The sequence below is a fragment of the Cyprinodon tularosa genome, unplaced genomic scaffold (assembly GCF_016077235.1).
Source record: "Cyprinodon tularosa strain WSP-4 unplaced genomic scaffold, ASM1607723v1 ctg44, whole genome shotgun sequence".
Lineage (NCBI taxonomy): Eukaryota > Metazoa > Chordata > Actinopteri > Cyprinodontiformes > Cyprinodontidae > Cyprinodon > Cyprinodon tularosa.
This window is the reverse complement of record NW_024039163.1, coordinates 677,459-703,577: the sequence shown is the minus strand read 5'-3', so window position 1 is coordinate 703,577 and position 26,119 is coordinate 677,459. Positions and strand designations below refer to the sequence as shown.

Below are 26,119 nucleotides of genomic sequence, written 5' to 3'. Positions count from 1 at the left end.
CATCCATCCATCCATCCATCCATCCATCCATCCATCCATCCATCCATCCATCCATCCATCCATCCATCCATCCATCCATCCATCCATCCATCCATCCATCCTGCTTGTTGTACTTTTCCAATTCATTTTTACAAAATAATTATTTCAATAATGGAAAATGCCAATTAGAAATAATGTTCTGCAATAAATAAGTAATAAAAAATGTCTTTGTTTCTCTTTTTTTCTCATTTCCGTTTGGGATGCCCTTCAGATTTTTCTGAGTTATTCATTCTTCTAAATGATTGCCTCATGGTCATCCTAATGCTTTGCAGGTGAAACTGACATGGTTTGTCACTGAATAGGACTTAGACCCTACTGGATACCCTTTACAAAATTTGAATTGGCAGGACACTGATCTATTTGCTCAGGTCAGGGAAACCTAACCTACGGTCGCCATGACTCTTACTGACCTGTTTACTTTCAGTTTGCCAACTTTCTTTTGTCATTTACTTTAGAAATATTTTTTGAACAACAAGAAAGACTCAGTGTGTCAATTTCAGTTCTATAAAGCTTAAAAGATAAATTATCTGCTTTGGAAGCTACTCTCATTTTTGAGTAAGAGCTGGTATGATTTAACCGATCTCTTTTGCTAAAGTGAGGTTGGGACATGTGGTGTGGGCAGGTCAGGAGGTGGGATTGCAATCCAAGTCAATAGAATTACTCCATTATAAAAGCAGGTCCACATTTCCATATTCCTTACAGCACCTGGTGAGCTCTTTTGATCACTTGTGGTTGTGAAGACATGATCATGAAATTTACTGGTGTTTGCGCTGTGGTGCTAGCCATGCTTGGCAGCTTTTGCCATGCTCAATATGGAAAGAAAACAACACCACCTCAGACACCACAGCAGCAGTTTCAGACATTTGAAAAAAAAATTGAATGGTCATATCCTGGTGATCCCCAGATTGCTCCCAAACCAACTGGGCCATTTGAACAGAGATTTCCTGTTGCTGCTGCAACTGTAGCTGTCGAATGCAGAGAGAGCATCGCTCATGTGGAGGTCAAGAAAGACATGTTTGGCATTGGCCAGCCTATCAATCCAAATGACCTCACCTTGGGTAACTGTGCTCCTGTTTCTGAGGATAATGCTGCTCAAGTGTTGATTTATGAATCTGAACTGCATCAATGTGGCAGCCAGCTAGCGGTAAGACTATGACAAAAACAATAACATTTATATATGTTTTTTGAATATTGTACCTGTTTATGTTTGCTCCAACTCTTTTTATGCCTGTTGTTTTTAGCTGACAAATGATGCCCTCGTCTACACCTTTATTCTGAACTATAACCCCAGAGCTGTGGGAGCCTCTCCTGTTATAAGAACCTCCCAGGCTGCTGTCATTGTGGAATGCCACTACCCAAGGTTTGTAGCTCAAAATCAAATATATATATATTTATTTTTTTTTATTTTTTTTATTTTTTTTTTAATTAAATGTATATTACTTCTAAGAAAAGCTTGGAACCTATGAATGCCTCAATCCCTGTTATTTTTCTTAAGCAAGGCAAAGAGTCTGCTGATTATAGTTGAATTCTTCATTTGAATGGGTCTCATATTTTATCATTTAGGAGGCACAATGTGAGCAGCCTTCCTCTCGATCCCCTCTGGGTCCCATTCTCTGCAGTAAAGATGGCTGAGGAGTTCTTGTACTTCAGCATGACACTTGTGACTGGTGAGCTTGAAAAAAGAAAAAAATACCACATCTATTTTAGCAGGGCAGAATTCTAACATTGAAATCCATCAGCATTTTTGGTTCACATTTTTAAAAATTATAACTTAGCTGGATAAAGCAGGTATATGAAATTAAAAGAAACAGGTGCAACATTTCTGGCTTTCATTGGTCGTTTTTAAATGAAAGCTGTTTTTATACTCCTACTACTTTTTGGTTTTTTTTTTATCTTTTGGTCATGATTCAATTTTCATGCTTATTTGAGAAGGGTAGCTGCCTTTATATGTTAAACTTATCTAAATGTTCTACTGCTTCCTATCGATGTAGAAGAAGTTCGTAATGAGAAACCACATTTAAAAAGACACATTACAAAAAAACAAGTTGATATAACACTGGGGGCCTGATCTTCAAAAATTCCAAATAAGAGGAGCTAAGTCGCATTTGTAATTTTAACTGCAATAAGTGGGAGTGTTGCTGGTGATCTGCAAAGATCTGCTCTGCAAACAAAAAGATGTTTGCACCTGTTTTAAGACACACAAACCCTCTGAGGATCTAAGAGTTAAAAAAAAAGGTTGTTTAAAGAAATGTTTCAAGTTTTTGGAAGACTGACAAGAATATAGTGTGAATGGATGTTGTAAAACCTTAATTAATGAAGAGATTATAGTCTGAACTTAATGCTCTAACCAGCTTTTGGACTTTCTAAGCTTGCACTGAAGGGAAACAGACAGAGGTGGGAAGAATCTTTTAATAACTTAAGTAAGAGTAGCACTATTTCCTCATATTTTTACTGAGGTAAAAAGTAGCCTTTATGAAACACTCAAGTAAGAGTAAAAAAGTATTTAATAAAAAGGCTACTCAAGTACTGATAACTGATCCACTTACTATACATGATCATAAAAACTGATTTAATATTTTATAGAATTATGTACAACTTAACAAAGTAGTGTGATATGCAAATTTTTGTGTTTTAGAGAACTGAACAAATACCATACAGTAATAACATAATAGGAAATTATGTAGAAATAATACTATTCAGAATACGCTTTAGGAGTTATAAAACAACAAAAAAAATCAATAATTAGAGTATGTAAGAATAGGTTAATTCGCATTATAGCATTTACTGTGATTTCCCTTGACCTCCAAATCACATGGCAGACTCAGCAGATAGAAAAGTAACATCTAACCAATTATCCATTAGCACAAAAAAATAAGAAACTGTTTCTCTCAATTTTACTAAAGTAAGAGTAGAGGTACTCACATTTTTACTCTAGTAAAAGGAAAGAGCACAATACCATTAAAATACTTCCAAAAATATATTTTTTCAAAATGTTACTCAACTAAATGTAATTGAGTAAATGTAACTAGTTACTTCCGACCTCTAGAAACAGAGGGGCATATATGGTATAATTAAAGTGTGAGGAATTGCTGCAATTGTTAATCTAAGGCCACAGCATATGTATTTTTGTGAAGTAGTTTCCAATGCTGCAAATAGTTTTCAGAAACTCTATATGAAATCTGTTCAACTCACAGATAAAAAAAAACCCCAAAACATTTAATTTCTTCATTGTGCAGATGACTTCATGTTTGAGAGGCCAGTGTTCCAGTATTTCCTGGGAGACCTGATCCGTGTAGAGGTTGCAGTCATGCAGTACTTCCACGTGCCCCTGCGTGTTTATGTGGACAGATGTGTTGCTACACTCTCCCCTGATGCAACCTCCACCCCCAGTTATGCCTTCATTAATAACTTTGGGTAAAGTATTTGTTTTTCTTTTCCTAAGAGCACTAAAGATGATTATAATATTCCCGATCTGGCATAAACGCTCACATTTTTCACTACCTCATTTTTTTTTTTCATTTCCATGAGTACAGGTGTTTCGTTGATGCCAGGATCACAGGCTCTGACTCAAAGTTCCTGGCTCGCACTGAAGAGAACAAGCTTCGGTTTCAGCTGGAGGCCTTCAGGTTCCAAAACTCTGAAAGTGGAGTGGTATGCTTCACCAAGACTAGCACGAACTTTTTTTTTATTTTTTATTCTCTATCCTGTAGTATTAACCCTAGTCCTCAACTGCTTTTACAGATCTACATTACCTGCCAATTGAGGGCGACATCCACTTCCACTTCCATAGACAGCCAGAACAGAGCATGTTCCTACTCTGGCAGGTGAGTTTGCCTGCATACATGTTTCATAAATAACTATTGAGCTACTTTTTAAGTCTAACATTTGTCTTCCCAGATGGACTGAGGCCAGTGGAGTTGATGCAGCTTGTGGTTCTTGTGACTCTTCTGATGTGGTGCCATATGCCGCTCCAGCAGTTGAATTTGGTAACCCAGTTGTCCTACCTGGAGGCAACACAGGTGGAGGAGGACAGCCTGGGTTTCCTAAAATCCCCTTTCAGCGTCCAAGGAAAAGTCGTGATGTGACCAATTCTGAAGGTACGTCTATGCTCCTGTAATGAAGCATAGATATTTTTATTATTACTCCCAGGTGTAAACAGTATGCTTGTCTCATTAAATTAACTATGATTTCTAAATTTGTGTGCCTAACATCTATTTTTTTTTTTCTGTCAGTTTTCCAATATGAAGGCACGGTCCGTATAGGTCCAATCCCCGTCATGGAGAAGAAGATCTGAAGAAAAAAAGTCCTATGTGATCTACTACTGTTGCCATGAAGTCTTAAATAAACAGTATCATTGGTTCACTTCTCTATGTTATGTTCTTGCCTCTTGATGGTTTTTCTTAAGCATTTACACCAATCCTGCTCCATCTTTTAAATATGCCTAAAAGCTACAATCCTCAATAGCTTCATAAAATCTTGAGAATGTGAAAAATAAGATTTAGAAAAGATAAAAGACATCTTATTTTAGAATCAATAATGTGATGGTAAGATTGTGTGCCTTACCATCATCTAGCAATAAATCTGTGACCATCACCAGTCCAAAGACAAAAATTGCAACCTTCTAAATGCTTCTTCAATGTCAATTTTCCTTTAAAGCTGAACCCCTAAAGCACAATAAATAGCGCTCTAGGGAAAAAATTTAATCTAGAATCCCAGACGAGGGGTGTGAACCCATCTGTGGTTTATAATTGCTAATAAAAACAAAACTGGCACATTGCACACACACACAAAACCATACTCCTTCTGCAACAAGGACCGTGTGTTGACTGATTTTCAGTCATTTTTAACCCTTTCTATTCCCTAACCCTAAAACTAACCCTAAACCTAATCATTACCAATGCATACCTCACCCTAACCAATTAACACCTTAGCCCCAAACCTAACCATTAGCAAAATAGCATGTGAGGACCGGCAAAATGTCCTCACTTTGCAACAACTGCTCCTCAATTTGATGGTGAAATTGGAAAAATGGTCCTCACTCTGAAGGCTAAAAAGGTACACACACACACACACACACACACACACACCAAACAAAAGAAATAAGTTAAATGTTACATTAATGGTTGAAAAATAAGAAATCCCACCACTGTGCAGCCCAGAATTTAATATAGAATTTAAATAGAAAAAATAATGTAGCCTAGATTTAACCATGTAAAAAAAATAGGAACCACAATACTCAAGCCCTTCAACAGGCTTGTCTTTCTTCTTACAAAGCCCTTCCCATCAGCTGTGCCTCACGGTACCAGGAGGCCTCACTCCTGCAGAAAAACAGTGAATCAATATAGTTGTTATATATAACTGTATCTGTTTCTATCAAGGACAAATAGAAATGTAAAAGAAAATCCAGCAAATGTAGCTGTCTTGGAGTTGTAGTTATTGTTTCTTTATCATTACACCTCCCTGAGGGAGGAGATGGTAGAAGCCACCATAAGAGAAGAGAATAAATGCAATAAGTCCCTATGAGCATTTCTAGATTGATTTATCATCCTTATCAGAGGCTTACCTACTTCCATGAACAGTTTCTATGCATTATTTGCAATCTGGTGAGTTCAGTACAGTGAATATGATGTATATAGTTCTAATGAAAATAAAACGTTTCTAATATGCCAGGATGTCAAAAATAAAGTGACAGAGCAGAAGTGATATGATATATTCTTTCCTTTTTAAAATAAATGGCAACAGTGCTGAGTCACAACTGCGCTATAGTACTCTACTTAATATTCAGTGTCACTATAAGAGCTGTGTCCGTATGACTTAAGCCTGGTCTTACTGGGTGATAATGATAGAAATCCTTAGAGCACTTGTGTTTGTTCCGAAGTGCTTGGAAACTAAAACAAAAAAAAAAAAACATTGCAAATGAACTGGTTAGATCTTTTTCAATGCAAGATTTATAATCACCATGCCTTTTATTTGGAGAAAAATTATAATCAAAGGCACACCATCTGAATAAATATAGTATCTTGTAAAGTAACTTTTTTCAATTTTAACTACCTTGTGCCATACGTATACTAAGAGTTACTTTCATCCAGCAGTTTTCAGGCTATCTAGTTTGCTTGTAGAGGAAATTCAATGACATTCCTGTTCTCTACGTCTTTCTACTGAACCAGCACAGAAAACAGATTAACTGAAATGCTTCGTTTTATTCCCTCTATTTGCTTTGTACTGATCCTAATCTGTGTTTTTCTTTTCTCCACCTATGCAAAATCGTTGTTAAACCTCAATGAGAATGGCTTATGTTATTTTTAAGCATTGATAAATCTTTAGTCCCCCATGGATTTTATACCCTCAAAGTTTCAATTTTCTAAGTTGAATATTTATAATTTAGTGTCTTTACTTGTGTATGTATAATGTTCATATTATAACCTTATAGACTAAAAACTGTTTTAATAGTCAATAAAGCATTGAAAATCTCACAGGGTTGACTGGTACATCATCAGTGAACATTGCCCCCCTGTGTCTAACTCTTGCAACTGTAAATCCTCTGATGGATGAACTAAAATGCATAATGAAACTGAAATGCATTAATAAAGGAAGGGGACATTCTTCACATTTTTTCCTCTATTTGCTTTGCACTGTTCCTAATCTGTGTTTTTTTCCTGCCAAGAAAAGGTATTATCTGTTTATCCCACTCCATAAAGTGACTTTCCGGTAGTTGGATTGGAAGTGTCCTAAACACAGGTATAGTAATGTAGGGAGAACTTAAATTTAAATAGTGTTTACTTTGGATATTAGACTTAAATAGGGGATTAGACTCCACCTATGTAAATCGTCCCTAAATCTCAATGACAATGGCTCATAATTTGTTTTAAAAAGCTTTGATAAATCTCAAGTCACCCAGGTATTTTAGTCACTCAAAGTCTTAATTTATATAGTAACTTTTTAAGTTAAATATGTACAATTTAGTTCCATTACCTGTTTATCTGTAATGTTTATATTATAACCTGATAGACTAAAAACTGTTTAATAGGCAATAACGCACTAAAAATCTCACTAGATTGACTGGTACATCATCAGCGAATATTGCCCCCTTGTGTCTACCTCTTGCAACTGCAACTTCTCTTTGATCATTCTGGCTCAGATCTTATAAAAAAAAAAGTGCAAATGTGTTTTTACGAGAAGACAGAGTGAATCTTCAGAGAAGGTAAAAAGTGATTTGCGTTTGCAATTCAGCCGAATGTTTTTTTTGTCATACTGTATTGATCAAACTACAAATTCAAGGGTGACAGATACGCAAATCTTAAAATTTACCACGTGCAAAAGGATTTTTCAAATCTGAAATTAAACAGTGATTGAAGTTTTTAAGTGCATCTCGTTTTCATCAGAGATTTTTTTCCTCGATTCCCTGCAAATTAAAAAATTGATTGCAGCTGCTATTTGAGGAGACACAATGTCTTACCATCCAACACACCCAAAGTAACTGATTCCAGAATTGTTAAGTAATATTTAATTGATGTAATACAATATGTATGAATATTTTATGTAATGAACATTTCCCAAGTTCACTATAAGGCTGCCTTGTGAGCTTACAAGGTGAACTCGAGGATTTTAGGTTATTTTACAAATTGCTCTTAGCTAAGATTCTGCCCTTTATTTGTCAGACCTCTTTGCTAGAGAACGAGCATGGCAGGTAGTTGTAGATCTAAAAGAGATGGTGGAGTTAGTTGTTGCCCGATTTCACACAAATAAAACCATATGTTATCCTGAGGCCAAGATCCATCATCACATGCAGCTCTGTCTTTACTGATGTTATTTTGGCCATGTGACATGCATGCATGTTTGTTAACAAAAATGGTTTCTGCTCATAAAGTAGATGCAATTGAGTTGATAAAACAAATATATATTTGTAATTGGGTTATTTAAATGCTGTAAGTTAGTTGAACATAACTTCATTTAATGCAGGGAGAATATAGATAGACAGAATTAGATTTTATTAACCTCTTACACCCTCAGGGGGTATAAATAAATTTCTGCCTGACAAAAACACACAAAAGTAAATCACTTATAGCCTCACAGCTATTAGATTTAAGAAGAGACTTTTGGTACCTCTGTAAAGGTAAGATGTCATAGAATGGTTAATGCAGGGAGAATATAGATAGACAGAATTTGATTTTATTAAGTTGAACAAGCAAAACATATTAAACTTTGGTTAATGTACTAATTTCCTTATAAAAGAATTGTTTTGCCATACAGATAAATGGGAATTTGGTTCAGCTTGCAAAGATGTATTAGATGGAAAAACTGCCACCTTTAAGTTGAGTTAATCCAATGAGTCATTTTTATGAGTATACCTGTCTGTTTTGAAATTGAAAATAAGGGGGATTGTATGACAAGCCGCCCAAGTACCCCAGCCAAAGAAATCTAAAATAAACACTTTCCACCAATTTAAAACTACAATAACGTTATCAGATTTTGACTTGCTATGCTCTTGACAGTTCCCTTTGGAGAAGAAGATGTTTTTGTTTTTAAATATATTTTTTCTTATCCACTAAGTAATATTGTTAAACAGGGATTTTTTAATTGGGTTGATTAAATAAAAAATCTTGTTAATGTTTTCAATATAACAAATACTGAGGAATGGCTTGGTATAGAATATCTGTTAATAAACTTCCACATAGTATAAGATCAACTTGCTGCGTCTCCCTTTTTATCACTCTTCTTCAAATGTTTCAAACGACATGGACTTTCTTAATTATAGTATTCTTAATACATTCTGGAATGATGGCGTCAGCCTTGGGTAACTTTTATTTTTTATTGTTTTATAGAAAGCTGTAATCTCAATTTAACAAGCATCATTCCTGTGAGTGTCTCTTCGTAATGATGTCTGTAGGGCTAAGGGCTGTCCGGATTCAGCATAGCAGCCTGGTTTCTTAGCCACCCTACCCAATCACTGGACACCCTGGGCCTCCTCTGCCAGGTGATTTGTTGGTCCCACTGGAGTGTAATTCATCACCATTGGAAGGTCAGTTCTTTTCTAAACCAAGAGGGGGCAGTACTGATTTCATCATGAGCAATTTCCTATGTTTATCAATAAGCAGAGATGGCAAAAGTACTCACTTTCCGTACTTGAGTAAAAGTACAGATACTTGTGTTAAAAAATACTCTGGTAAAAGTGGAAGTACTGATTAAACTTCTTTACTCAAGTAAAAGTAACAAAGCACAGGCTTGTAAATTTACTTAAAGTATAAAAGTAAAAGTAGAAAGCACTTTTTTCATGCCGTTGCCTACATTTTAAATGGATGTCTGCCAGTAGGACTAGATCTCCGTTGTGTTCATTTTCAATCATCTCGTCGTCCATGCTACTATGCTAACGCCACCGCCACCAAGCTGCAATGATTTGCCGCCAATGAATACCGCCAAATCTGTCAATTCATCTTGTAGTGGTGCGTCAAATGCAACGTAGATTCCCATCCAATTAGATTGAATTTGGTATTGATGACGTGAAAAATAATAACGGTAACTCCATTGAAATGATTCAAAACTAAAGTAACGAGACAATTTTTAAAAATGTAAGGAGTAGAAAGTACAGATATTTGGGTAAAAATGTAAGGAGTAGAAGTAAAAAGTCGCCATAAAAATAAGTAGTAAAGTAAAGTAAAAATATCAGAAAAATCTACTTGAGTACAGGAACGAAGTATTTGTACTTTGTTACTTCCCATCTCTGCCAATAAGTGATAGCAAGAATACTGCAATGAATGATTCACAACAATGTGCTATAATTAATGAGAACTACGAATATACTGTTGTCATGCTGTACTCCTGAAAAAATTCTCCATTCGGATCATGGAACATTGGCTAAATTTGACCAGATATGAAGTCCCTACTTGGACCTTCTAACCATATTAGACCTGAGACACTGATCAATATTGTTCTTTACTGTTTCAATTATTCCAATATTTTTATTGTGCTCCTTTCTCTTAATTCTGACCTTTAAAAAAATATGATTAATGTTTAATATAGTACTACTACAGTGTACTACATGAAGAGAGTGGGTCGGGTGGGTGGGTTTGTTTTTGTTGTCTCTTTTATAAAATAAAAAAAAGAACACCGTTGTACATTGGATGTAGAGTTTATTTGGACATATGTTCTGAATAAATATATATATACAAAAAAAAAAGAGAACTATAAATTCGTTGCTATGTTTTATGTTTGTCTCTGCAGTCATCTAGGGGTATTCTATGTAATTAAATGTAAAAAAAAAAAAAAAAAAAAGAAAAAAAAAATCACAACATCTATTATGTAGAACCATACATTAATTCAAGACCAATGCATAAATACTTACTAGCTTTATTGGCAATGAAAATGTGGTCTGTCTCCAGTGACTTATTTGGAACATATAGATCTTTTGGTGTTTATTAATCCTGTTTATTGTGCTCAGTATAGATTGACTGTGGACTGGTTTTCCAGCTTCTATCAGTTTTTTGGCAATCCCTGAGCGCATACTGACCCCTGTCTGCCCACCCCCTTGGAAATGTTTCTAGAACCGCCACTGCTTGTCTTGAGTCATCTAAAGGTCAAGACATTTTACAGGTTGTTATTTGCAAATTAATTTCTGCAAATGTTTTAAATTTCTGAATCAGGCCTGAATTTGTTTTTAAATACTTTTCTGGTGAAATCATTCTTTAAAGTAAAAAAAAAAAAAAAAAAAAAAAAAAAAAAAATATATATATATATATGTGACTTTATATATATATATATATATATATATATATATATATATATATATATATATATATATATATATATATATAAATTCTACTTTTAAAGGGGGCTCGATTCTATGGAGACATTTCTTCCATAGAATACCATATATTATGGAAAAAGGATGTGAAATATGCTGTATTCATAGGAAACCAAAAAAATATGATGTGCACAAAACCCTTGCATTAGTATGCGGCTCTTTTCTTTTATTAAACTCCATTTATTGTCTCTTGATATCCAATTAAACGCTTGACCCTTTGGTAAAGAAAATAATCCTATCTTGGATGGTTTTCTGCTCCAGAGTATGGCTTTAAATCCCCCCTCCCTCCCTCTCCATCCTATTGGGACAGCCTGCTCACACAGCAGCGACACTGACGTTATATTATTGTCTCCGCACCTCCTCCTCCTCCTCTTCCATCCTCCTCTCCTGTCTCCGCACTGCTGCCCCCTCCCTCTTGCTGCTCGGTGTCACCAGCATCATCACCAGCAGCAGACATTTGGAGAGCAAATCCAGGATTGCGGTCAAATCAGCTGCGCGCATCCTGCCTCCCGTGGACATTTCTTGGGAAACATCCGCGGCGTTTTGCGCTGCCTCCAAGGACCATCATTTGAATGTTTTTTATTTTTTTGCTTCCCTTTTTGTCTGAACTGTGTGGATGCTTCAATGCAGATTTGCTGGTGCTGAGGAGCCTCATCTGACTGTGAAGGCTGCAGGCCAGACGCGCATTTGCGGGGCCTTTAAATAGAGAGCCAACCACCCGGGTTGTCCGCGTCCTTCCTGCGCCCTGTGGTTGTTCATGGACTGCAGTTGATTTTCTGCAATCTCTCTTAATCATTTGCGGTAGAAGATGGCGGACAGGGCTGAGATGTTTTCTCTATCCACTTTCCATTCCCTCTCTCCGCCTGGATGCAGGTAAGGCTTCACAGTTAATACTGACCAATTATTAAGCAAACGCTAGCAGCCTATAGCTGCATGGATGTGACTATTGCTCCAATGATGCAAACATAAACACGCATGTTTTGTTGGTGATATAGGTTTGGAATAACCTGCTGTGGGCATCCATGCGCTCCAGACAGCTGATGCTGCTCCCTGGCAGCACTATGTGACTTTATGAATAGCCGCCTCTAATAGGAATTATTTTACACTTTTTATTTGATTTAAAATGTGAAAAACCAAAAACACATATGAACCATGTTGGATCTTAAAGTGTCTGGATAGTCAGCAGTTTGCGCATCCTCTGTGTGAGGCCCACGCCCTGTTGAGTCCAACCCAACAATGATGCTGAACAATGATTTCAGGAAGTCCCACCGGTGATGAAGCTGTTTTCAATGAATTCTGCCGCAAAGCTGCAAAGGTCAGCAGAATATGATGAGATATGTCATTTGCAGCTTGAATAAAAAAAAAAAAAAAAAAAAAAAAAAGCAAAAATCAAAGAAAAGAAAATTAAACTAAAGCGTTTTATGTTGAAGAGATGCTGGCCTAAGCTGTTTATGTTTTTGATTGTGTGAAAGACAGCATGGGTGAGGCCATCTTTTAGTTACACAAACCATCCCCCCCCTTTTTGTTGCCTTTTTAAATATTTTGTATTCCAATAAAGTCAGGATCTGATTAGTAAACCAATGTGAGAGTAACTTTTATTATTTCTTTCCAATGCATATATTTACATTTCTGAAAAGCACAGGCATAAAACCAGAGAAGGTGCTTTTAAATATGTGTTTTGTTTATTTGTATAAAACCTGTTATTATATAATGTTGGTTCATTGTAGAACAATCAAAGCCAATTACTAATATTATTTGAAATAGAGATGATCAAATATAGTCTTAAACTGTGACAGGAAAAGCTTATCCCCACAGAATAAAGCAATACAATGCCTGATATGAGCTCATGCTCCCTCCTGATGAAATAGCACCCTGGGTGGTGAGCCATACCTTTGATATAAAAAAAAGAAAATATTGTTGTTCTTAAACTGCAATGTGACACCAAAACCTTTATACAAACAGTGCCACTTGCAAATAAATTGAAGAAAATAAGGGTTTTTCAGAATAGGAGAGAAACGGATAGATACTCAGCATCAGTGTCTCATCGAACCTCTTTGCTCCCACATGGCCCACGGCCCCACGGAGACAATCATATTAGCCAGCCACACCTGCTGGGTTTTCTATCCAGGCCATGTGCTCATGAGGGATTATCTCACTTTTAAAGATGGATGGTGTAAGATCAATGCGACTGATTTTTTTCTCATATGCCGAGAACTGACCGTAGAGCTAGTGGCGGACTAGTGGATAGGGCATAGAACTTGGAATCCTGAGGTTCTAAATTAGAGCCCCACTCCCAAGACTTCACTCTGGTCCCTGAGCAAGATCCTTAACCCCACACCACTCCCCGGGTGCCGAACAATGGCAGCCCACTGCTGCCAAGGGGATGGATTAAATGCAGAGAGTGAACTTTGTTGCTCTGTACTTGTGACAGTGTAATGACAATAAAAGCTGGAGAAAAAAAATGTAATGATCAAATTGTTTAGAGATATGCTCATGACTTCCATAGTTTACATTTGTAATGTTGGCAGAAAGCCGGAGCGAGAAGCATACTATGACATAAATATGGTATCAGAAAGTTCACTATTTACACTCGTGACAATCCAGATATGCGGAAATCTTGTTTACCATGTTTCTCTGCTCAAAAACGTACAAAAACTAAACTCCTCCCCCCCCCCCCCCCCCCCCCCCCCCCCCCCCAAAGGTATAAACATTTTTTAATGAGATGCCAAGAAATGTTTTTGGTAGCTGAGTGCAGCAAAGATTGATACAAAGTTTCCATGAATATGAAAGAAGGAAGCCCACAAGGGAAGTGATTTAAAGTCACCTATTTTGCTATTTCTCCTTAGAATATGAGCATCATATAATAATCTAATATTCAGCAGCCCAACAGTCACTCATCACTAAAGGGAGGCAGAGCTGTGGTAATAATAAAATTGGGAAGTTTATACCATGGAATTAGAATAATGAGCAAAGTTTAGCCTTATTACTGTAATTATTACTAATAAATAATGTTTATTACTTTAGTGGCAGTAGAAATAACATGGTGTTTACTGCATAAATACTGTAACTTTTAAATTTTTGCCCAAAGTGAACATTGTGGGAAAATCTCCGTCTGGCACAGGGTTTTTTATTGTATTTACTTGATTCCCAATTTTTCAGATTTTATTCAAACACATGTTTTCATCAGAGGTGTAAATGGTGTGGTAGTTTAATCTACCTTATATAACCCTGACTCTGTTTCCAGTCAGCAGCATAATCCATGAAACGGGCCGTTCATTTTTTTTTTTTTTTTTTGCTAGATAAATTTATGATAAACTGTAATTCCTTCTGTTTTGGCAGAAGCCTCTTTAAGGTGGATAATTAAACCTTAGCAGATCTGTTCAGCCGATGTATCAACATGTACTTTTTTTAAAGACAGATATTCCACCTTGTTCTACTACTTGGTTGCAGATATGTTGTCATAGAAATAATAGAAAGTTGTTTTGTTTGTTTAAAATAAAGAATAATAAATACCTCAATGTGATAGTATATTCTAAAAGCTCATTCTGTTGATTCTATGACATTTTCTCAAAGATGCTATTCAGGTTTGTGAGGAAAATAAGTTTGACATTGTTTTTGCTAGATTTTGGTTTAGATGGCTAGTCGCACATTCTGTTTAGATCTAATTGATATTGATTCATAAACGACATCTAAAGAAAAACAAACAGAGAGCTTGAAATTCAGGCTGGGTGATATGCACTTCAAATCTTATCACGATATTGGGTGATACTATCGTGATAACAGTAAAAGTGACAATTAAAAAAAAACAAACATTACTTCTGCGCAGTCTTCCTTAGGTAGCTCTATAGATGTGACTGCTTACCATAGTAACCATAGCCCCACGATCACCAGTATTACTCTTCAAGAATATATACATTTAAATTTGATTAGAAATATGATTTATAACTTCAAACATCTCATAGTAGAGGCACATTTAAGCTTGTTCTTCAAGTTTTTCAATTCTGCAATGCAATACAATAAAAGAAAAAAAGAAAAATAGTAAAAAAAAAAAGAAATCTGACAATTGAACTAGTTTTGTTGATTCTAGTTTGTTATTTAGAGGATATATCAAAATTCTTATCACAAATAGATAATTATTACGATAACTGTAAAGAGCGCTGGTTATTTATCCTGAACTCCAATTGTGGGTTTTTGCAGTTTGGAAAAGCAGAAAACAACATTCGAGCTTCGTCCTCGGGACGTTTTTCTGTTTTAAATTATTTTTCTATTATTTTGCTTATGATCTACTGCAATGTAATGCAGCTTCATAACTTCAAGACAAATAAGCATAAGAATGTTACTTAGTTTTGTTAGCTGGGTTGTAATTTCAAGTGAGCAGCTGCCCAATCAGGGATCAGGACAACCATCATCGTAATTTGAAAATGGAAGCAGTTTCATGTGAAAGTATATCAAGTGAAAATAAAAAAGATCTGCAATTTATTTATCAGATAGGATTAGTTTCTTAATTTTTTTTCTTATGACAATATATTTACATTTTTGCTTAACGAGAATGAGTACATATCAAAAGTACACATCAAAATACAGAGTGGTTGGTTATACAGTGACCAGAATATTAAAATAATTGAAATAGCATTATTTTTGTGTTAGGAATGCTTTTTCAGTTTTGTGATTTTTATGCTATTTTAATTAAAGAATTATGCCAATTAGCATATGTTTAAACAGCTAGGTTGAGCTTGGTATTATTGTATAATACAAATGTTTTAAATAGGGGCATGTTTACATTTTAGTGTATTTGCAAGCATGTCTCCTTTGTTGTTTCTAAGTTAAAAAATAATCAAGGCCATTTTCTCACTGTATTAAAATGCAAAATACAAAAAATATGCCATGATGCTTTTTAGTGATCTGACCCACATGCAGAAAACCACTCAGAGAACCAAGGGAAAGTTTAACAGTGTTATTGAGGAAAATCACAGGCAGTTGAATCTGGAACTCAGAGAGCTGAAACTAGAGGTGGAAAGAGAAGTTCACAGCGGTTAGTTCAGTTGCCATAGGAAACTGGATTGTGTTCTTGAATATTGAGGAAGCAGGACTCACGTTGGAGGGGGTCTCAGACTTATCCTGGAATCCAGAAAGTGTGGGTTTATCCAGAGGAAGGGTACCTCGTTGGAGGGCGGACAGGTTGGTTAGGGTTGGACCCTGAGGAGTAATTTGAGCGGACTGCCACTTGGAATTCCAACGGAACTTGAACGGGTCATGTGGAGGTTTTTCCCCTGATCAGTGTGAACACAAAAGATCCTTCCAGGGGGAGAAGGCAAAACTTCCAGTTTGCAGGAAGGCTTCCTGCCAAAAGGCAAAGACAAAAAACAAAGTTAATCTCAGAGAAACAAAGCTCAGGTTAGACTCAGCTAATCTCAGCTTGGCTAGAGTACCCAAAATTGGCAAACGCTCTGGCGTCGAGGTAGTGGCAGTCGATCGCTCAAATACTCCTCAGTGATGAACCAACAAGCCGCAGGTGTGCAAGAGGGCCAATGAGGACAGGGCACCACCTGGTGTTGGAGGGAGAGACAAACATAAAAACAACCCACACAAACTGGATTCTTAACAAAACGGGTCTGAAAATGATAGCCAATCGATGAAATTGTATGTTTTGCTTTAAGGAGGTTAATGCATCTGTCTTTTAGACTCTCCTTTTCTTTATATTTTCTTCCACCTTTATATGCAACCTAAAAGCATTCAAATCAGTCCATTGTCAAACAGATGTTAACATTACAAAATTGAATTTATCAGGTTATAGATTGTCAAACAAAATATATGCAAATTTTCAGAGACCCACTTAAAAACGCAGCTTTAGATATACTACAGATTATTTCTTCGCCTACTGAGTGATCTGTTGACTGTTATTCTATCTGATTAATAGCAGAATATCAGATAGCAAAAAGCTATTTAAAAGGAGACATTTACTGTAAATGAACCAGGTGAAGCTAAAACTAAGCCAACTGGCTTATTCAGAGACAAATACAGTTTTTACTGGGGATGTTTTAATCCGATATTGGTAATGGTAATGTCTGATACAGTAAAAAAAAAAAAAATCAATATATGTTTCCATACAATTTCAACTCAAATAAAAGTTAAATAAATGTTGACATTTATGGCTTTTAGATTATTTTGAAAAAGGCAAGGAACTATAGAGTTGGTATTCTTTCCTAGACATATCAAACAAAAATATATATTTATATAAATATATATATATATTTTTTTGTTTTCAAGTACAGCTCCTGTCACAGCATTGCATTTGTTTCCATTTTTTGGATTAATTGCATTTTAAAATGTGAACCAGAGGAGCTTTAAATTGAGTCCATGACAACTTATTCTCCAATCTTATCCTGAGTCGCTGCAGCTCCCTTTGCTGTAGGGCTGAACGATTTTGCCAAAAATCAAAGTTGCGATTATTTTCAACCAATATTGCGATTGTGATTTTATTTCGATTTCGCATTGCACTAAACACATGCATATTGATGTTTGACTCCAGGGGTTCAGTTTTTCCATGACCTCGAAAACCTGCTTTTCCAGAATCGAGTACTGCCGGACTTTACTGATACATTTACATGAAAAAGTTCTTACTTCTTCTATAATGTGTAGATCTTGGTGCTAGCTGCAACTCTGTGTTCCCTTCTGTGCAACAGCATACCAACTTTAATCTTATTACCGCCCCCTAACGGAGGAATTTAGTCTCTTACTCTTGTTAAATGTGTTGTGACTACGTTTGAGAGCCTCTGCGATTTGAAAATGGCATTTTTCAAAATTGCAATTATATCGCAAATGCAATCAATTGCCCAGCCCTACTTTGCTTGTCCATCAATACTGGAAAAGATGTAGTATATCCAGTCATTTTTGTCCTCATTTCTTCTACTTAACCTCCTTTAGTGTGAACCTCATGTTTATTAACTGATGCTCCACTTTCCCTTTCCAAGTATTTGAAGGCGGCTGGGGAAGGTTGAAATGGGGGTTGGGAGTACTGGTGGGTATGGTTAGTAAGAAGCTTAACTCAAATACAGATTTATTTTATCCTAACGTTTCTGCCAACCTCCTCCTGCCTCCTTAGCCCCTTTTAAATTGTATTTGTATTTCCTTTTCTCTCCTACTGTCCTTTATGCATTCCCCTTTTAAACAACCGTTAGATAAGGGCCATTATTTAGTCTGTGATATATACGTGTATGACAACACTGAGTGGATCCCTTCCAACTGCTGCTTTTACATCATATATCTGGCCACCATTAATCCAAATACAGATAAAAACATTATCATCTGACTTATGGAAATGTATTGATCATCAGCATCATCATCACCTTTTTCTAAACATGTTTGGATCTTCATATTTGGATCAAACACAGACAATTAAGAGATCTGGATTGGGGTGAAGCTATGACTCATACATGATGTGTGTGTGTGCGTGTATTGTGTGGGTGTGTGTGTGTTTGTGTATTGTGTGGGTGTGTGTTTGTCCTTTCTGCAGACAGGCAATCATCTGAAAGCCAGGGAAAATGATCCTGTTAATGATTCAGCTGCAACCACATCAAATGTCCGTGGTCTTTAAAGATGATGTCACACTGAAGAGGGTGCTCATGTTTAAAATGAAGCTTATTTGAGACAATGATGGCAGCCCACCCACCATGCTTTTCTGCTTGAGATGCTGCCTTTTTTATTCATTTTTGTCATTTTTATGTACAAAATGTGATATTTGAAATGTTTTTTTCCCCGCCTTATATCTCCCCCCAGCTGAATAGGGCTTTAAGTTTATTTTGTCTGTAACTTTTTTTTTCTTCTGAATTAGCATGCAGACATTGACCTTGGCTTACTCTTAGGTTTTCCCCATTTCTTATATAAATCATCATGTATTGCATTAAGTTCAGATAAATGTGTCTTGAGTACAAAACCCATTGTCCTTGTTTTGACCAAAAGACATATTATTCTTAAATAATTCCAAATGTTTTAATACATTAGGTTGTTTGAGATTCTTGGAAGTTATATTTTGTCATCAAGAATTTTTTACGCTGGACTGTAGGTAGATATGACAAGAGGCTTATTTCTTTGAGCTGCTCATTGAAAATGGGAAATACAGAGAAAAATATTCAATTAAAAAAAGGCTGATGTTTCTGATATTTATAAAAGCTGAAATTTGTTATAATAAAATAACATAAACCTTTGTATATACAGCCAGAGCTACGGTTTAAGTTATGATTTTGCTGTTGTGTATTAGCTGATTGGAAAAATCAAAAATCATAAATAAAATGCTCAAAGAATAAACGGAGCACTTAAATAACACATCCTAGATCCGAATGAATAAAATATTCTCATTGAATACTTCATTTTGAACAAAGTTGAATGTGCTGACAACAAAAGAATACAAAAATCATCAAAGGAAATAAAGCTTATTAAACAATGGAGGCCTGGATTTGGAGTCACACAAAATTAAAGAGGAAAAACACACTACAGGCTGATGTAACTTTGATGTAATGTCCTTAGTACAGGTTAAATGAGGCTCAGTATTGTGTGTCGCCTCCACTTGCCTGAACGACCTCTCTACAACGCCTGGGCATCCTCCTGATGAGGTGGTGGATGGTCTCATTTTTAGGTCTTGTTTTTAATAATGAAACAAAGACACTAACCTCACTTCGTTTTTAAGATACTGTTAATACACTTTAAGTGTTTTTTTTCACACAGAAGGAAAGAGAGATTTACAACTAGAGCAAGGATCTATTTCTTTATCTGAATACAGCTAATAGTAGCCCCTCTCTCCTGTTTCTGTCTCCTGTTCCTTCACCTTTCATGGGGTCAACAGTGAGCACATTGGTGGGTAGTAAGGAACTATAAACTGCTGTCCTGAACCCAGACGGCCTTTAGCATTTTTATGTCTCACAGAGTAGCCTATATGTGATAAAATATTGTTTTGGGATTTTTTTTTTTTTTACATTTCTTTGAGATGAGCTGTGCCTATACATCTTGTCATGCAAATGATTATGAGAAGCTGTATAGGTCCTAAGCATTAGGTAGGAATGTCTGGAGGTCCCTATGGTTTGTGCACTAGTAACAGGTAACAACTAGCTTCCTTTCTCTATCTCCTTTATTTAATTAACCTTTCTTTAACAATACAACATGTCAAAATACAAGAATCTACAAAATACAAGAAACAAGCCATGAATCACTACCTCCAGTTTACTACCAGCCCCTTTCAGACTGCACTTACAGTATCAAGGTGGCTGCTGAGACACTTAAGCTTAAAAGTCTATACCTATTTGTTCTATTCAGGTTGAGTATGTAAACTAGCAGTGACTTTTCCAAGGATAAAGTCTTACAATTCTGGAAAAAATAATATTCAATGCCATGATAACAATAAAACCCTGGAACAGTTTGTGTATATGCTTCTGGTTAGTGCACAGGGAAGTTGAAATAAAATTGCCATTTTGGTAAAGACAAAAATAGAAAACAAAAAGGAAATAATTAAAGTTTTTGGTAAAATAGCACAACCCTAGTGTAGATGAATATTCTATAGATGATAGGTTGATGAATGCATCTATATTGTTGCAGTAGGATTTATTTTGGTGGCATTTTAGTTTATTTTGCATTCAAAGCAAGAAGGGCAAATGTTTTTAAAGCTCCATCTCTGAGATGGACATTGCACTCCCATGAATGCTGTAAGGTCTAATGCTAACACCACCAGTGGCTGTTATATCTCATTGAAATACTACAGCTGCTACATCTCAGGGCATGTTTATGATATTTAGAAAGGATCTTAAAGAGACATTCCTCCTGGTTTTTAACTCTGTGTCTGCAAAATTTACTGACATAGATTTTTAACATTGTGCAACATAAGGAAAATGGGGCCACACTCTGCGCAAACAATACTAATGGAAAACAAAATGGTGTCTGTAAACAAGGAGAAGGTATGGATTAGAATAGATGAGCATAAGAGGGTAAAAAAAAGAGGAATGCATGTCACGTTTGAAAGGTTGGCATTTGTGTTCCACATATGAGGAAAACCAAATATAACGCTTTAAAGCTTTCTCTCAACAGATTTGAAATATATATCTGTTTTCCAAAAACATTAAGGGTCTCTGAAAAGGTATCGCTGCTGCTGTAATATAAATATAAATTTTTCTTGTTTCAGCTTCCATGCTACACAATAGGTACAGCTATCTTTTCAGGATATGCTTCACTTTTCTGCCTGTGAACTGAGAGCTGAAAGTTTTATATTTGTCTCATCTGTCCATATGACATTCTCCCAGATGCTTTGCTGCTAATCACCATGTAATTTGGCAAATTCTAATCTGGCTTTTTTATGATTTGTTTTCAACAATAGTGTCCTCCTTGGGTGTCTAGAATTAAGTGCACTCTCAAAAATAAAGACCACTAGAGCCTAAAAATTATATTTAAAAAAGTTCACCTTTAATGTCTTTAGAAGTTTTTCTGCTTTCTTGCCATTTCTGTTATTTGTCTGTTTGATTTATCATCAGTTTTACTCCTGTGGCCATGTCCGGGGCGATTGGCTGCAGCCCCATGGATCTTAAATCTCTGAATAATGTGTGAAACTGTATTTAAATGAACATCAAGCTGCTTAGAGATGGTCTAATAGCCTCTAAATTTAAGATGCTTTGACATGCAACTCTTTCCTTCACTCCTTCTGGTCCATGTTGAGTGACACCAAGCAGCACAGTGATTACCTGTAGCCCTATATATAGGCCCGTTGACTGATGACAAGGTTGTAGACACCTGTGATGCTAATTAGTGGACACACCTTTATTTAACATGTTTCTTTGGCCGAATAATTTTCAGTCTGTTCGAAGGTACCATAATTTTTGTCAAGGGGTGTTTCATTATTTCTTTTTAATCACTCTGTTGACGCATGTTTGAAAACCAGTGTTTTTTTAATCAATTTTGTCAGATTGAAGTTATTTGTATGATCATTGTGGGTTTTTCTTTCATCAAATGATGTGTAAATGTGTGAGCCATAGCAATACCGGCCTTTGCTTTTTCATGGCAGATTAGACTTGCACATATAAACCTAGGTTTATGAACACACCTTCACTGATGGGTGTTTTGGTAACACCCTTCTTTGAAGATGTTTGGTAAAAACAGTGAATTAGATTTGACATAGTGCTCGCCTCACTAATGAACCTTAATCAGTTTGATGAAGATGTGCTCAGTCATTTTATTGCACCTGTTCTAATTGCTGCCTTTCCACCTCCACACACTTTATAACCTAGGTCTATGCTCTTTATAATGCAGTCTCACTCTTTTGAGTAAGTGCAAAATATACCATATAAAATAAACTGAAAGGATCAGTTAGCAATAGCTTTTAATTATATTTGATTTTAGTTTATTTCAGATAAAATACAAGGTAGATATTTAGAAGTGTTTATTCTCTTATCAGTATCACCCCTTATCCGAAGGTTATTAACTTAAAAAAAAAAAAAAAAAAAAAAATATATATATATATATATATATATATATATATATATATATATATATATATATATATATATATATATATATATATATATATATATATATATATATATATATGGTATCTATAAAATATAGAATTTAAATGATCCCTTTGAGAACAATCACACATACATGTTTTAATTAAAAAAATTGATTCAATCTTAGACTTAGACAACTTTTTATTATACAGTCATTGAAATTTCATGTTGTACAGCTTTCAGAACATTTCCATTTCATAAACTACAGCAGTGATTAAATGTAAATTTTGGAGAAAAAACATGGATATCGAAGTTCAGGGCATTAAATATATATGGTGCAAATATGCAGTATTTTGGTTTGGTGTTTTCAGTGTGATGCAGAGTCTGTGACATGATTTAGTTTTTTCAACAGTTCAGTTGTCTGATGGAATCAATAATCAATTAATCTATGCCTATTTCCCAAAAAAACCTGCAAGTTTTTCAACAGTGGTAGCATATATGATAAAAGAAAAAATTACATAGGAATTGATTAACTATCCCCATGTGCTGTTTAATAAAGGCAGTGTTTTTCTAATATTTTGTAGTCAAGTGGGCAAGTGGAAAAACATAGCTTTTATGTATTTGATAATGAACATGGAAAAAAACAATCTGATTTTATTTTAGTGTTGGACCAGGCAGTGGCTGGCCAGAGCAGATCATTTCCCAATTGGCATTTTGTTCAATGATCGGTGATTAGTGCATCAGCCACTGGTCAGCACCAACACTGACTGGACTGAAAACAGCTACTTTGATTTTCCTACATACACATAGCATTACAAACTTATTAAAAATAATAAACAACTGCTTAATTTAATAGCTGTTTAAAAGTTTTTATCATGCAGAACATTTTACCTTGTGATGTCCTGATTTCAAAAGTATGCACAGTTTGCTGCTTAACAGGCCCACAGCTTGTAGCTTGTTGCTGTTACCGATGAAACAGCAGTACCTTACCATTGGAGCATTGGTTTGTGCTCCTAAATTTTCCACCATATGATTTTTAGTTTTTTATGATGATAAGGGCGAATTTGTCTTTTCTGGAAGCAAGATCAAATTTTTTAATATAGATTGACATCAGTACCTTGCCCTGTGTGGCTATTTCTAAAGGGTGCAATTTGAAAGACTGTTTTTAAGAGATTAAAATTATCTCCCCTCTAAAATCATCACTCTCCTCTTTGTGATTTCCCTAAAATTTGCTATACCTAATGTTATGCTCACTAGCGATTTTTAATTTCCCATTAGGGTATTTGTCAATTGTTAGGTTATCAAAAATACTAATATTTCCGAAAAGTATCAATAATCAAACATTGTATCTTAATATAATACTAGTTCGGCTTACTAATTACAAGTGTTGTTTGTGTATTTTTGATAATGTTAATTTATAAATACGAAGAGAAACTGCAAATACTGGTACTAATAATACAAATATGATGTATTTATTGATACCAGGATATAATGGTTTTATATGTGGTTAAATACTGTTTGTTACTAAATTCTTATGAAATTATTTTAATGATTCAACAGTTATTAAATGAAAAGCCAAACTAAGCTGGAATAAATTAGAGAAAACCTATTTTCAAGAGCTGAAAATATAACAGAGCATCATCTACGAACCTTTATTAGACCTTCATAGTTTGTCCTGTTATTAAATTAATTTTAGGTATTACTGTATACATAAAATGTTTCTATATGTTATTTTGAATAAAACTGTGTGCTTATTCAAATAGTTTAGTTTACATAATGTTACATGTTACATATATTGTTTTGAAAAAGAAAAATAGTGGTAAGGTAGTGATAAACTGCCATAGTTATTTATTTATTTATTTATTTAAATGCTGCACCTTTAACCTAAAATTGTATGTTTGGAATAAACACAGAAAAAAATGGAAGAAGCCCACCGACATTTGCATCTAAATGTATAACTAGCACCGGTAGATGTATTATGTTACAATTTTATGATGCAAACCCTTTTTCTGTTCAAATGTAGAATTGAAGAAATGATAAAGAAGGTGGCAATCTAGGGAACCTTTTAACGTGTTAATGCACATTAATTGCTTTAGTTTTCATTAAACCATCCACTAGGCATCACATCTTAATACACATTTAGCTAGAAGTTCCCAAAGTGGGTTCCCACTGTTTTCAATTACATCCAGGGCTTTTAAGTTTAAGCTCAAATGAAAGCCCCTCTGTTTCTCATGACCAGCTCATGATGAGCCTGATGATGCTTAAACTTCCTTCTCATTTCTTGCAGGTCTACTGTAGGTTATTAGCTGTGACCTAAATTCAATCAATTTCAATTCAGTTTATTTATATAGGGCCAATTCACAAATGTCATCTCAGGGCACTATACAGAGACAATTCAACCAGATCATACAGTCAGACTGGTTCAAATTTTTCCATCTAAGGAAAACCAGCTGATTGCATCGACTCATTGACTCGAAGGCAATCCCTCACAGCAAGCATGCTAGTAGTAAAACTGGAGAGGAAAACTTCCTTGTAACATGAAGAAATCTCCAGTAGAACCAACATGAGTGGGATTGTGTTCCTGCAGTGACTGACTGGAGTTCAAGAAGATAATATAGAAAAGAACATACAAAAGCAGAGATACAAAAGATAACCGTTAACCAGCTCAACAGGAGGCCCCATCCAGGAAAGACACAGCCAGTCAGTGAGCGCTAAGCCAGTTCCTAGGTCAGACAATTAGGAGAGAGCACATACAGTTAGTCCCAGTCAGAGAAGCAGGACTACATTTAAAAACAGGCAAAGTTCCAACATCTATAAACAAAGATGTTGATGGCAGCAGGCAGCGGCGTAGGAAGCGGGGGGGACGGGGGGGACATGTCCCCCCCAATATAAAAGCCAGGTGGATATGTCCCCCCCAAAAATTGTACCGCAAAATATTAGATTTTGACGTTTTTTTAACTAGCGTGCTTTTATTTTGAAGGCGCAGCATAGCGTTACGTCACTGTACTCCCCCTCCCCTCTCTGAACTGCTGAGTGTTTGAGCTCTCAGCAGAGAGGGAAACGGCGACACAGAAGTCAGAAACTTGTGAATGAGGTAAAATGGTCGGTCGGGATTGCTGCTATGAATATTGCCTATTTATAACGTCTTGTCAGTTCACTTTCATATATAGAAACTGAATCTTTTTGGTTTAGGCATCTTAGTCTTGTACGGAAGAGGATTAGGGCCACTGGGAAAAAAAAAGTTAACTGATTTTTACATTTTTTTTTTTAGTTTAACATGGGGAAAAAAGTCAGAATTCTGACTTTTTTCAGAACTCTGACTTTAATCTCAGAATTCTGACTTTTTTCTTCTGACTTTTTTCTCAGAATTCTGACTTTAATCTCAGAATTCTGACTTTTTTCTCAGAAATCTGACAGATGATTAATATTTCTAATCAATTTACAGTGTTTTTATTTTTTTTGGGGGGGGGGGGGTACTATACAGATATATAAAAACAAGAAGGTCTAACTAAAAAATAACCAGAATATATGTTTAGAGTAAAGATTGACTACTTGTGTTTACACAAGCACACAATTTCAAATCTGCTGAGCTTGCTGTGCAAGAAAATGTAAAATATACGTATAAAGAAATATAACAGGAAGTACTGCTAAAACATAAACTAAATGTTAAATAATGTAGATATTGGTTTAAAAAATTCTTCAGATTTGGAAATTTGGAAGGAATACATCATTTTGAAATTAATCAACAAATCTGGTTAAAAAAAAAAAAAAGAAAGAAAAAATAAAAGTTGCACTTTTTTAC

At 35.4% G+C, this 26,119-nt stretch overlaps 2 protein-coding genes across 3 annotated transcripts in view; both read left to right on the top strand.

Moving 5' to 3' along the window:
* Positions 1-36: 36 nt before the first annotated feature.
* Positions 37-4,401, top strand: LOC119793019 (zona pellucida sperm-binding protein 3-like). Its single transcript, XM_038299946.1, has 8 exons — positions 37-1,183; positions 1,281-1,399; positions 1,603-1,706; positions 3,276-3,453; positions 3,573-3,690; positions 3,781-3,863; positions 3,937-4,136; positions 4,272-4,401. Exons 1-8 carry the CDS (start codon positions 782-784, stop codon positions 4,331-4,333), a joined length of 1,266 nt encoding a protein of 421 aa, XP_038155874.1. The 5' UTR covers positions 37-781; the 3' UTR covers positions 4,334-4,401.
* Positions 4,402-11,207: 6,806 nt separating this feature from the next.
* The window catches only part of mapk8ip2 (mitogen-activated protein kinase 8 interacting protein 2), a 40,750-nt gene continuing 25,838 nt past the window's right edge, over positions 11,208-26,119 (top strand). The window contains exon 1 of one of the 2 annotated variants that reach the window (XM_038299914.1): positions 11,208-11,710. In XM_038299914.1, coding sequence (XP_038155842.1) covers positions 11,646-11,710 — 65 coding nt within the window. In that variant the 5' untranslated portion in view covers positions 11,208-11,645. The remainder of the gene's footprint in view (positions 11,711-26,119) is intronic. The other variant, XM_038299915.1, reaches the window with a different exon arrangement.